This window comes from Ctenopharyngodon idella, chromosome 10 (assembly GCF_019924925.1).
Source record: "Ctenopharyngodon idella isolate HZGC_01 chromosome 10, HZGC01, whole genome shotgun sequence".
Lineage (NCBI taxonomy): Eukaryota > Metazoa > Chordata > Actinopteri > Cypriniformes > Xenocyprididae > Ctenopharyngodon > Ctenopharyngodon idella.
In genome coordinates, this window is record NC_067229.1 from 40,509,168 (window position 1) to 40,522,637 (window position 13,470).

The 13,470-nt window shown below is 36.9% G+C and overlaps 1 protein-coding gene across 5 annotated transcripts in view; it reads left to right on the forward strand.

Moving 5' to 3' along the window:
- Positions 1–2,711, forward strand: part of stard13a (StAR-related lipid transfer (START) domain containing 13a) — a 56,290-nt gene extending 53,579 nt beyond the window's left edge. For all 5 annotated transcript variants that reach the window (XM_051909962.1, XM_051909960.1, XM_051909959.1 and 2 more), the window contains exon 14: positions 1,195–2,711. In XM_051909962.1, coding sequence (XP_051765922.1) covers positions 1,195–1,312 — 118 coding nt within the window. In that variant the 3' untranslated portion in view covers positions 1,313–2,711. The remainder of the gene's footprint in view (positions 1–1,194) is intronic.
- Positions 2,712–13,470: the final 10,759 nt, after the last annotated feature.

Here is a 13,470-nt window from a genome sequence, read left to right on the forward strand (position 1 = left end):
GCTAACGGTCTAATCAGATTCAATGAACTATGCTAAGCTATGCTAAAAGTGGTACCACCAGACCCGGAGATCGGCTGAATGGATTCGAAAACGGTAAAACTCAACGGTTTAACTCTAGGGGAGTTGGAAAATGAGCCTATTTTCAAAAAAAGTGGAGTGTTCCTTTAAAGGGTTAGTTTACCCAAAAATGAAAATTCTGTCATTAATTACTCACCCTCATGGTCACCTTATGGTTGTTCCACGCCCATAAGACCTTCGTTCATTTCAGAACACAACTTAAGATTTTTCATAAAATCCGATGGCTCAGTGAGGCCTGCATTGCCAGCAAGACAATTAACACTTTCGTTGCCCAGAAAGCTACTAAAAACGTATTTAAAACAGTTAATGTGACTACAGTCGTTCAACATTAATGTTATAAAGCGACAAGAATACTTTTTGTGCGGCAAAAAAACAAAATAACGACTTTATTCAACAATATCTAGTGATGGGCGACTTCAAAACACTGCTTCATGAAGCTTCGAAGCTTTACGAATCTTTTGTTTCGAATCAGTGGTTCAGAGGGCGTATCAAACTGCCAAAGTCATGCCCCCCAGTGGTGAGCCATTGAAATTTTGAAACACTTATGACGTAATGAAGCCTCGTTTACTGAAATCACGTGACATTGGCAGTTTGATACGCCAAAGTCACGTGATATCAGTAAACGAGGAATATACAGCTTTCACTTTCAGAGTTCGTCTAAAACCCTCCACCTGTATATATCTGCTATGGGTAATTGATATATGCTATTTGTGCAGCAGCAGTATGTCTTACATACAGCAGCGTATTGGCATATGTATTGGCAGTAGCAAGTTGCTGTACTTGCTCTGCAGCAGCGTAGCAGATCGATTCCGCCAAGACCAAATACATTAACATTGTCATATCCATTACCATGCTAAAAAAATCTCCCTAGAGTTGTCATGATTTTTTTTATATTATCACATGTGATTTGTTCTTTAATATATCAGACATGTATGTAATTGTCTTTATATTGTTTGTTTTATTTGAACAGAATTATTCCTCTGGTTCATTAGAAATTCCTTGTTGTGAAGTGCTTCCTCAATGCATGTGTGATGAAGGCAGTACATAACTCTTAATTGTCCTAAAAATTACACTTGAATGCTTCACTAAATGCTGTATATTTGCTTGCTGTTCCAGAGGAAAGTCTCCAGAGTGGTACAACAAAGCTTTTGGCCATCTCTGTGCTAGCGAGGTCGCTCGCATCCGCAACTCCTTCCAGGCTTTGGATCCTGAGGGCCCAGAGACCAAAATCTGAGCAGGGCTTTGTGGAGTTAGACATGAGGGAACTGGGATGTAGTTCACTGTCAGGGCAGATGGTCATAGAGAACGAACTTGGAGAGATTCACGACAGAAGATGAGCAAATGGAAGAGTTTTTTTGTGTTTCTAGCCCCTAAACAACAACAAACTGCCATGTCCTGTTGGTTTAATAGACTGTGGATCATTGGGATTCGTTTTAGAGTGTTTTACCCCTTATAGGGCATTTAATTTAGTCTGTTTATTTCATATGAATTTATGCAGCTGTTCAAAACTGCCACTTTGAAATGGCATTTGTTGTGTGTTTTGGGGCAGGTGATTAGAAAAGATGGACAGAGAAAGTCAAAAGACAGACTCCAGCGTAACCATGAAGCCATGCCTGTTAAAAAAAAAAAAAAAAAAGTCATAACGCCACTTCCTGTTGTCCAGTCTTTACCACAGCAGACAGCTTTAACTAGCACCTTCAGAGCTTCGCTTACAACAAACAGATGTGGATGACAAGCCACCTCATGCTAATCAAAACACAGCAGGTCTGGTTTAGTTTTACCAAGCACTTCAACCTAAAGTACTGCATTCTCAAACAAATTTAGGTACGTTATTGTCTAAACATTATTTAAACTCTGTATTTAGGTGTTTTATCCTCATTTGAATGAAGCTAGTGTTACAGTGACTATATTTTTAAACTAAGATTGTATCCTGGTGACGTATTGATGTGAAGTATTTACTGACAAGTCCATATTGTTTCTAAGTTCTGTTTTAAGAAATATGTTGTTTATCATTATAATAGTCCTTGATTTCATTCGCAGGTAAGCAATAATGTATTATCACGATAAATGCACCAGTACTGTGTTCTTCTGACAATGCAATATGATTTAAGATTAAAAATCAAACAAAGTTGTAAATAATATAGGCAATGCTAATGATTGTTGCAAATATGCATCATTATTATTATTATTATTATTATTATTATTGCTGTCATTGTTATATGTTGCTGTGTCACACTCTACAATGTCTAGGACATGAATTCATTTCACTGCTTCTGAGAAGCATGTCTATTCTATTCACAAAGCTGTACATTTGTGTGTGTTTGTGTATAAATGTGTAGATACAATTCCGGTTGTATATTTTGTACAAAAATGAGGCTTATTGGCAGGTTTATCTGCTTTTATGCTCAGTTAATTTCCTCCTCATATCAATATTTTGCTTGAAATATCATTGCAAGCTGGTTTAATCCGCTGGCTTGTTCAGTGCTGTTGGGAACTGTGGGGTTGACTTGAGCTCAATGGCAGGAGGAGGGCGATATGTTGTGGCTCCAAAAGTAGTTTTTGAACAGTAACAGGGTGATTGAAGTTCCAGTCATTTGGAAATGTGAAAAATAAAACCTCAATGCAGTACTGTTTTACTGTTTTCAGTGTTTGTTGTGTTTGAGACATATTTTGGTTTGAACATATTTTTTGTATTCACTGAATTGTATTCTGCCTTGTTGGTTAGTTCAATAGGCATGTCCAAAATATAGCATAAATATAACTTTCTCAAAACATTGTACTGTAAATCAACAGTGGGATCTAACTAACTAAAATGAATCGCACAGGCTGCAGAAAAAGAAAATCCTATCACGGCTTACCACCAGATGTCAGTATGGATGCACCACAGACATAGTAGCATTTGATGTTTGGCGTCGTGAATGCAGGTGCGTCTGGAGTAATACTAACAAACAACAAACTTAGAAATGTAGAGGTCAAAGAACTATTCAATTGCTTATGAACAACATTGCCGGTAATTAGCAGTGATTGTGTTTTCTCTCGGGTCTGCAGAACCCGAGAAAGTCCCAAGGGAACTATTGATCCACGCCATTTGAATAACACGTCTTTATACACAGAAGTATTGAAGGCAGAGGACACTCACTGCGGGCTATACATCATCATTAGGGAGCAAAAAAGCAGTGGCATGTCTTTATACCAAAGAAGGTCAGATTTCATAAACATTGTAGACGACAAGCTATCCCTTCTGCCTCTCCCTTCAAGAGTGATTTCAGACGGTGCGGTTTTATTTATTTAGCTATTCATTTTACACGAGTTTCGAACTCTAATTCGATTGGACGAAGCACTGAAAGTTTTATACTTACTTGTCTACTTCGTAGTATGCAAAAGCAGTACGTTAAATGAGTAGAATGTCCGAATACGCAGTTTTTTTTTATGAGATTCTTAAAGGGTTAGTTCACCCAAATATGAAAATAATGTCATTTATTACTCACCCTCATGCCGTTCCACACCTGTAAGACCTTCGTTCATCTTAGGAAAACAAATTAAGATATTTTTGTTGAAATCCGATGGCTCAGTGAGGCCTCCATAGCCAGCAATGACATTTCCTCTCTCAAGATCCATTAATGTACTAAAAACATATTTAAATCAGTTCATGTGAGTACAATGGTTCGATATTAATATTATAAAGCTACGAGAATATTTTTGGTGCGCCAAAAAACAAAACAAAATAACGACTTATATAGTGATGGCCGATTTTAAAACACTGCTTCATGAAGCTTCTGAGCCTTATGAATCTTTTGTGTCGAATCATGATTCGGATCGCGTGTCAAACCGCCAAACTGCTGAAATCACGTGACTTTGGCGCTCCGAACCGCTGATTTTCTAATATTTTCAGTGAATTTTGATTAAATGTTTTATAAAATGTCCATTAAATTAGAGCATTTATGTGAAAGTCTCACTTGTCATCATTAATTTGTATAATATCATACATATCAAGCATCCCCCACCCTGCGCTCTAGATGTCTGCATTAGCATCGGCCTTTGAAAATCCCATATTAATCGACCACTGCTCTGCAGGCATGATACAGCGCTGACATAGACAAAGATATGGTGACCATATCATCATTTTATGGCGCCTTCATGCTGTCCAGACTTGTTTTTTTCAGTTGGCATCTGACTAAATCTTTCACTCTGTTTGATAGATTCCGTGCAGATATGCACAGCCTCAGAGGAAGCTTGGCAGATTGAATCCCAAAAACATAAAAGAACAAAGAGCAATCACTTTCTATAGCTCTGAAAAAATCCAAGCACAGCGATAAGGTCATTAATAAATAAAATATCAAATATGTGAATTATTGATGTTTGTGTGTGTGTGTGTGTGTGTGTGTGTGTGTGTGTGTGTGTGTGTGTGTGAGAGAGAGAGAGAGAGAAAGAAAGACTATGGGTGTTTTTGCACTTTGGAGAGGATAATGTCTGGTTTGGCCTTTTAACAAAACAAAATGTGCAAAACATCCTATAAACAGATCTATAGCTTAAATCAGATGGCTAGACATAATTCTCCTGTGAATATTCAGGCTAGCAATTAGCAATGTGGAGCTACAACCTTCAGCTAATTACTGTCTACCTTTCTATACTCCTTCGGAAAGCTGTGAAGGATTTAAAAAATTCACTTTGTTTGGAGTAAAAGAATCTACCAGAGACTTGCAGCATGACCTCACTTTCCCCTCCTCTCCTGTTTATTTCAGCTTCTCATGCTTTTAGAGTTGACAGAGTGTCAATTTGGTGGCTGGATATGGTCCTAATGTAGATGTACATGCAGAGAGAGAGAGAATCAAAGATGCATACATCGAGAAAAAAATAATACATGAGTTACGAACAGCCCCAGAGAGACAGACAGACAAAAAAAAAAGAGAAAAAGAGAGAAATTCAGTTGCCTTGGCTACCATTTTGTTCATGTCACTGACTTCCTCACTATCTCCTGGCCCCTCTAGCACTCTCGTCTATCGTCTTTTCTTTTGTTTCTCCTTCCATTTCCCACACAATACACAGGCTATCTGGAAGACAGGATTGAGCTCACCGTCCATTTTTCTTTCTTCCGCACCAGTCGGATAAAACCAACTGAATCATTTTTTCTTTATCAGTCTATTGTTATCATTTTCGCTTCCCATCCTGAACCACACAACCTCTTTTGTTGTTTATGTGTCCTTATTTACTACTGTATGATTTGCTGTTTTATATATCTTATAGGATGCTTTGTTTTTGAGGTATTTATTTTTAATATGATCTACCAAGGTAGGTCTGAAAATGTCAATTCAATCTGTATTGTTTTTCCACAACCAGCATAGACTGCAACAGTCCCACTCTACTTTTTTAGTGGCCTCTGTTCGGGAAGTATTTTTCACATTTATTTTTTCCCATAGGAATTTTTTAAAAAGTCTTAGAAAGAGTTATAAGCCATGAACCAAACCAACCAGCTACATAGTGAATCACAACATTACAAACTTTGTTTTAAAGCAAAAAAAATCAGGACTCGTTTTGTAGGGTGAATTTGGTAAATTGGGACACATTTTCCCATTGAGATGACTGGGATATCTTGAATTAACCCTATATATAAACAGAGTGTAGGTTTAAGATTTCTTTGTAGAATCATGGGTAATGTAGTTTTTCACTTGAAATTCCACTATTAAACATGATTAAGTTGAAATAATGCAGGCTGATGGCTTAAAAAGAAGAATATGATCTATTTCCAGCCTTGTAGCTCACAGTAGGCCAGACAATAACTGGTTATAAGTTATTGGTAAAATAACAGTTCCCCTATGGAGAAAATTAATGAGATTTTTTTTCCCCCAGAACCCGACTGTTGCACAAATATCCAATTTGTTCTGATTGGCTGTGATTCCTTTGCATATGGCAGCATTTGTTGCTTTCAGGTACTGTTCGCAATGATAGGATTAAAATAGTTTCTGTTGGTTACTAGTCATTTCTACTGCGTATCAGGTGACTGATCACTGTCTGCACATTGTGTTGCTGCTCATTAGCATAAAGTTTTATTGTGGGGATAGCATACTCATCTTTTTGGCGTGTTGCTAGAAATCATCTAATTGAAAATGAATGAGTTTGCAATTGCAAGAGTGTGAACGCCTCTTCATTGTGAACCGAGAAAATACACGTCGCACCTGATTAGGACGCACAATTGTGGACCAATGAGATTCAGTTGTGGGCGGGGCCATTCCAACACGGCATGCAAGAAATACACACCAAGCAACCAAAAACATGGTTTTGATATGGTGATTTTATTGAATTCAGGATTCATCTCATCTGCTGTCCTATGACTCATTGTTCGATCTCCTTTTCTCCAACTGATGGCTTTTCTTCAACAGACAACACACACACTCTGCTTGCTTGCGTATGTGTGAACACACTTTCTCTCTCCCATAAAAACAGTCACGCTGTCTCTCACACTGTGGCTGTATGCTGTCAATGACGCAAGTAGCATATTAAATCATTTTCTAGGAAATGTAAAGCTATTTGCTGATTGTAATACAAGCCTTAAAGCTGGCATGTGCAGTTATGGTAGACCTGATTTAAAATAATTTTAAAAAGCTTTACAACATATAAAAATCCTATTATACCTGGGCAGTGACAGTATGGAGATCTTGAATCTAAATTCGTATTCCAACAGCATGTCATGCAAAGCTTTCAGTTTTGGGAATAATACAATATGCATTCTTGGAAATCACCATGTTATTCTAGAAATGGTCAAACCGTTTTAAGTACACCACAAGTATCTTTCATCTTATGCCTGGTTTCTCTGATGACTGCCTTTCTCTTGGGTACACGCGCACATCCTGTGAATCACATCCACTCCAGGATGTGACCAATTACTTAGTCCTCTCATCAGCAGAACCTTTTACATGAGCCTCATCTGTGAGTTCCTGTGATAGCAGGTACTTTAGTCCACAGGGATGTGTGTTTCTGTGTGTGTCACATGCATGTCACATTCACTGGGTCTATTGTGTGAGGATATATATGCAGCTGTCATGACTGCTCAGAGAAGATGTGCTTGTTATTTCCCTCATAAAAAAGTACTGTGGCATGTTCAGTGATGGGATCCAAAAGGGTGCTGAATGACTCCCATATACACATACATATTTACTTGGTACTTCTAAGATTACCTTGGTACACACCATGCTACTTTTTGGTAATTTTTTTTATAGTGAGGCCTGAACACTTTTCAAGAACATTGTGACTGTTCCCTATAATAATAGTAAATGAGGACTGTGGCTGTCAAGCTCTAAAGAAAAAGTAAAAAAAAAAAAAAATAGTAGTATAAAAGTAGTTAATATAACTTGTGAGCTATACTCCCGAAGTCATAGCTTTGTGTGAGGAACATATCAAAATTTAGTCTGGAAATAATCCTTTAGATACTCCATCTCAGTATTAAAGAGAGAAATAAAAGGGAGTGAAGGAGTTCATATAGTTCAGAAATCAGATAAGACCTTTGTTTAGCACTTTTGTTGTGAAAGTTGCGAAAAGTCAGTTTTGGTTTACTAACAAGTCTTCTGCGTTGAAAATAAGGTGTGTGCATTTGTGTGAGTGTGTGTGCATGTGTGACAGAGAAGTGTGGCAAATAAAGTATCTATATGGGGCTTGTGCATATTTATGAGGGCCAGAAAAAAAAAAATTCATTTTTTGTTAATTTCTATATAATATAATATAATATAATATTTGAGGTGCTCACAAGTAAATAAAGATTATGGGTCAAAAATGTCTTAAAATTGTATACGTACTTTTAGGGAGTAGAATATATATTTAATATACTAGTAAAAATGAAATTTTTGTTAATTATTGGTTTATATTATAATATTTCTAAAAATATTATATATAAATATATAATATATATTCTATATAGGGTGAATTCAGGGTGATTGGGACACTTTTTGCCATTGAGATGACTGGGAAAAAGTGTCCCAGTCAACCTGAATTCACCCTACTATTTGTTTTAAGGTTATAATGGATGTATAAGGTTGTAATGGATAGATGTACAAGGATGTGTGTGTGTCCACGTGTGTTTGTCCATGTGGTTCAGGTAAACCCTACATTTTGTGGACAAAATATCCCCACAAAGATGGCAATTTCCGATTCCAAAATCATTGACCTTGTGACATTTTTTGTCACATGAGCAAAAACAGCTTATAAATCATGCTAAGTGATATTTTTTTGAAAATATAGAAATGCAGAAAGTTGTCTGTGATAGGTAGGTTTAGGGATACTAAACACACTGAATTTGTGTGTGTGTGTGTGTGTGTGTGTGTGTGTGTGTGTGTGTGTGTGTGTGTGTGTGTGTGTGTGTGTGTGTGTGAGGACTTGTTTGAGTTTTAGACCATCAGAGTGAGGACAAGAGTCAAGACTTTGTTGTAGGGATAAGGTTATAATGGATAGATAAAAGAATGTGTGTGTGTCCATGTGTGTTTGTCCATGTGGTTCGGGTAAACCCTATTATGGGGACAAAATGTCCCCTGAAAAATGGTGATATCCGATTCCGAAATCCTTGTCCCTGTGGGGACATTTTTTGGTACCCATAAGGAAAACAGCTTATAAATCATACTAAAGTGATGTTTGTTGAAAATGTAAAAATGCAGAAAGTTTTCTGTGATGGGTAGGTTTAGGTTTAGGGGATAGAATATACAGTTTGTATAGTATAAACATGGAAACCCTACGTGTGTGTGTGTGTATGTGGTGGATGTCACTTTAATCTAACATGCCTGTTCATCTCTCCTGCCAGTGTCGAGCATGTCACATATATGGACAGGGTGAAACGGCAAAGTGACAGCACTCCGTCCTCTCCCTCTCTCTACTCATTCGTCCTTTTTTTTTCTCTCTCTCTCTTTCTCCACCCCTGTCTGTCTGCACCTCTTTCTCCTCTAGGAAAAGAACATCTCCTTGGTCACTGTGCATTTTCTCCTTTGTTTTCTCTCTGTTCTCAGAGCTGAGGCGTATGATGCTGACAGGCTGTTAGCATTGAAGGAAGTTGCTTCTATTTAAAAGTTCTTTATGAACTTCTCTCCACCAAACCTGCAGATTCCATCTTCTTGCCATAATGCAGCATACAAAACAAATGATGATGTACGTCTGTGTCTGCACAAGCCAATTCATTTCCCATTCACATACGAAATGGAAACGTACAACGGCAGCTGGGACCCTGCTGTTCACGTGCTGTTTAAAGCACACACACATTAGTTCTTTGCCCACTGGGACAGTGCTGACCCATGATAACCAACAGCTGTTCATGATACCAAAACAAACGTTTTAGTGATAGATAAACAGATTAATTTTTTAAACAATTAAAAAAAAAAAACATTTTGTTACCTTACTGTAATATGTCGGGATTCATTTTATAACAAACAAATAAATAAACATGCATATAAAATGATTATCCCCACAATTATGCACATATTAAGTGTTTAAATTACTTCATTAGGAGATCCGATTCAGATCTTCATTAAGAATTTGCTCTTGAGATGCTGTTTGCATTTGCTTAGTGGTTTATTTGTTTTGATTTTTTATATTTGGAATTAAATTTGGCCAGGTTAAAAGCCCTTGATGCTTATATTTTGTGTTTTACAGCCTCTGGGCATGTGCATGATAAATTATACTAGGATGTGTTGAACTCTGGGCCAAATTAAAATAAGCACCAAAAGATGCCCTGATGATTCATTCCACTAAATTGCACCACAAATATATTATCGGTGCATTTGCATTGCCATATGCAAGGAAAACAATAACTGGAGACTGGAGATGGGATCTTTTGACTATAGGGCCGGTAAACAACCATCTAGAAACCACATTTTTGATGGACAGGCAACACTCGCTGTTTTTGTCAGAAAACTAAAAAAAAAAAGTTAATATTTTCTGGTACACTGAAATGGTGAGAATGTGTTAGCCAAAAAACAAGTGTAAAAATTTGAATGCGCAAGTCATGGACTTTAGCAGCTCTTGTGTTTTCTCCTGTTGTTTTGCTGTTGAGTCCAGTTGAAAACAGACCTGTCTGTCAAACCCACGCGCTCTACGGGAACAGGGAGATGTGGGCGAGTGGTGAACGGTGCAGCTATTTTAAACATAAATGCTCCCTCCTCTTTTTTGAAACACTCTTTTATCCCTGATATGGACATAAAGGGTTTTTTCCACTCCTGTGACAGAAGATGTGGAGCAGAATAGTGCTATGTTTATGACATTCCCTCAGCCAACCAGTGAGAGGCCAAGTCTCAAACTTTTTTTGAACAAAACAGAAAAGCAGTTCTGCCTCACTCTTTAGAGTCTTAAAGGGATAGTTCACAAAAATTCTGTCATCATTTACTCACCCTCAAGTAGTTCCAAACCTGTATGGCTTTCTCTCTTCTGAGGACCACAAAAGGCAGAGCTTTACAGACTGACAGTTACTATTTACTTTTATTCTGTAAACCAGAACGCTCAAAATACTTAATTGGTTTGAGTAGGATGAACTTAAATTGAACAAATTAGTTCAGTTAAATTAACTGCTATGAGTATTTAGAACTTACTTTTTCTTTTGAGTTCACAGCACTGACATATTTCAAGTAACTGTTTCACTGTTTTGAGTTGTATGAACTAATTTCTTTTAATTGAGACTAACTTAATTTTAACTGAAACTGGGCTGAGATTTCTGTTTTTCTGTTTCTGTTGATGTGGGTTTTTGGAGAGTTACCATCATGGTGACAAGTAGCGCATGTGGCTTGGTTTGAGAGCAGGTAAGTTACATGTTTTAAGTTGCTGTACTTATTTAGTAAGTGCTATACCATGCTATTGTTAGCATGTTAGCAAATTAGCAAGTTGACATTTTCTGTATTTTCTTAGGGTTTACAGTTAAGTAAATAACTAATTTGATTTGCAAGAACTCAAAATAAAAAAGTAAACTAAATATTTTATGTTAATTGCTATCAAAATGTATGAGTTAGCTAACTCAGCACTTCAAGTTAGGAGGAATTAACATGGATGAGTACTACAAACTCAAAACTTGATAGTTCTGCTGACTTAAAATTGGGAACATCATAACTCAAAAAATTTTATGTAACTGATTACCTCAAATTTATTGAGTTAGCCCAACTTATTTTAATTTTTTTTTTTTTTTTTTTTTTAGCCATAAATCTCTCTTCCCCTCTCAACCCCACTTGGCTCCATTCTAGTATGTAACGACCACTATTCATGATCAATTCTGGATGCATAAAGTCCATTGTTTCATGTTTCATTCAGAAAAGCTTCCAATTGGAAAAGTATATAAGCTGCAAACAGTGCTTCATATAAACTTTTCTGGTTGAAACAATCCTTTCAAATGTTGGCAGATATTCTTGTCCAGGAACCTGTTTTGTAATCATTATATTTGCTACTCTGTTTATTAAATTATTAAAGTTTATTAAATAAATTACACATTGTTTTTCCAAATAATGTTTGAATATTGATGTTTTTTTGTTTTGCACTGTCTTTTACTAGTAATACCATTTCCATTCAAAAGTATGGGATAAGTACGCTTTTTTTTTTAAAGACAATCATTTTTTTCATCAAGAACTCGTTAAATTGATCAAAAGTGACAGTAAAGACTAAGAAAAACTTCTGTTGCTGTTCTTTTGAACTTTCTATTCTACTTTCTATTCAAAGAATCCTGAAAAACTGCATCACGATCTCCACAAAAATAAAAGTGCTACTGTTTTCAACACTGATAATAATCAGAAATGTTTCTTGAGCACCATATTAGCATATTAAAATGATTTCTGAAGGATGATGTGACACTGAAGATGGAGTAATGGCTTCTACCACAGGAATAAATTACATTATAAAATATATTTAAAGACCCCCTGTGGTGAAAATCAAGTTTTTAATGTTGTTTATATGTCTATGTGGTATTTTTAATACGCTTTAAAACAAACCATGTGCAAACACCATTGTTGAGTATTTTCTCTTTAAAGCTGCAGTGATCTACAGTTTCAAAAACACGGTTTGAAATCACTGGTGTCAGAAACTACCTTGTAACCAATCACATCAACGTGCCGACGGGCTTTAGCATATCATTAACTATGACCGATCTGAAGCAGGGGAGTCTCAAGAGAAGGTTATCCCGGTATATTTTTCTGTTGATATGAAAAATCGGGTAGATTTAGCAATATAGCGTCTGTATGATGTATATTACAATGTTGTGATGAAATATGCCTTTCTCCACTGACGAAGTTATTCAAAGCGTTTCTAAGGATATTGACTTTTAGAAGACAGCTGTCTGATTCGCAAATGGGAACATGGTTTGTGTAACATCAGCAACACATTATTAGCTGTTTGATAAAGCTAAAGATAAAGGCTAATCATATTAATAACTGTTATGTGTCCGATGTTGTAAAAGCAGTACCATTGACCGAGTGGATCTCTGAGCCTGTGCGAGTGAGTGGAGGCGAGGATAATTAGCATATTCATAGATCCGCTTATAAATGAAGCAGTAGAGTTACATTAAAGCTATTTTAAGGCATGAAGAAATTTCTTTTCACAGGAAAAAACTTAAACAGATGCTGGTCATGTCTTCTGCATCGGTGTGTCTGTGCGTTGCAGGTTTCCAGTCTGGTGACGGGACGTAAAGCTCTGAATGCAGACTCAGCCTCCTGTCAGCCATTGTATTGGCTGAAGACTCTTCCTCACTATCCAGCTGCCGGTCCCTTCTGTTCCCCTCCTCCTCTGAGCAGAGCCCATCCCCCTCTCCACCCCTCCTCCTCTCCTTCACTCCATATATGCATCTCCCCACACTAAAAAAGGAATTATGTTTCTCTCTTTACCTTTTTTTTATCCTACTTGGGATGAGAGTGCTGGTAAAGTAGGAAAGAAAATGGACTTTTAAGGAAATTACTGTAAGAAGCAAGTGAAAGTCAAATAAAACTACATCTTACCTAAAACATCTTAAACTGCTTTATACCTATAAATGGTCTGCATTTGCAAATCGAGTTTTATTGTTATTAAGCTAATAATAAGAAGCGGTATGGAAAGCGTGAGCTCTAGCAGGGAATATCTCTTACTCTTGCTTTGTCTATAGCAGAATTTTGTATGTCAGCAATAGCTTGTTAAAGATACGTTCTATTTTGAGAGAACGGGATGCAAGCAAATGAGTTAGTGAGAGAGGAAGAGACAGAGAGAGAAAAGAGAAATAAAGAAAGAGGAGAAGAGAAGAAAGGGGTGGGGGGAGGAAGAAAGAGCTTAGGAAAAGCTCACTTTCATTCAGACAGACTTTAAACCGCTAGCCGGGCTTGTGCCAAAATGAGGTAAGACTCGTGTCCTTCTGAGTGAAGGAGAGCTCACGTCCCCATTCACAGCTTTCTACTGCAGTGCTAAAATTAAAACATCACAATA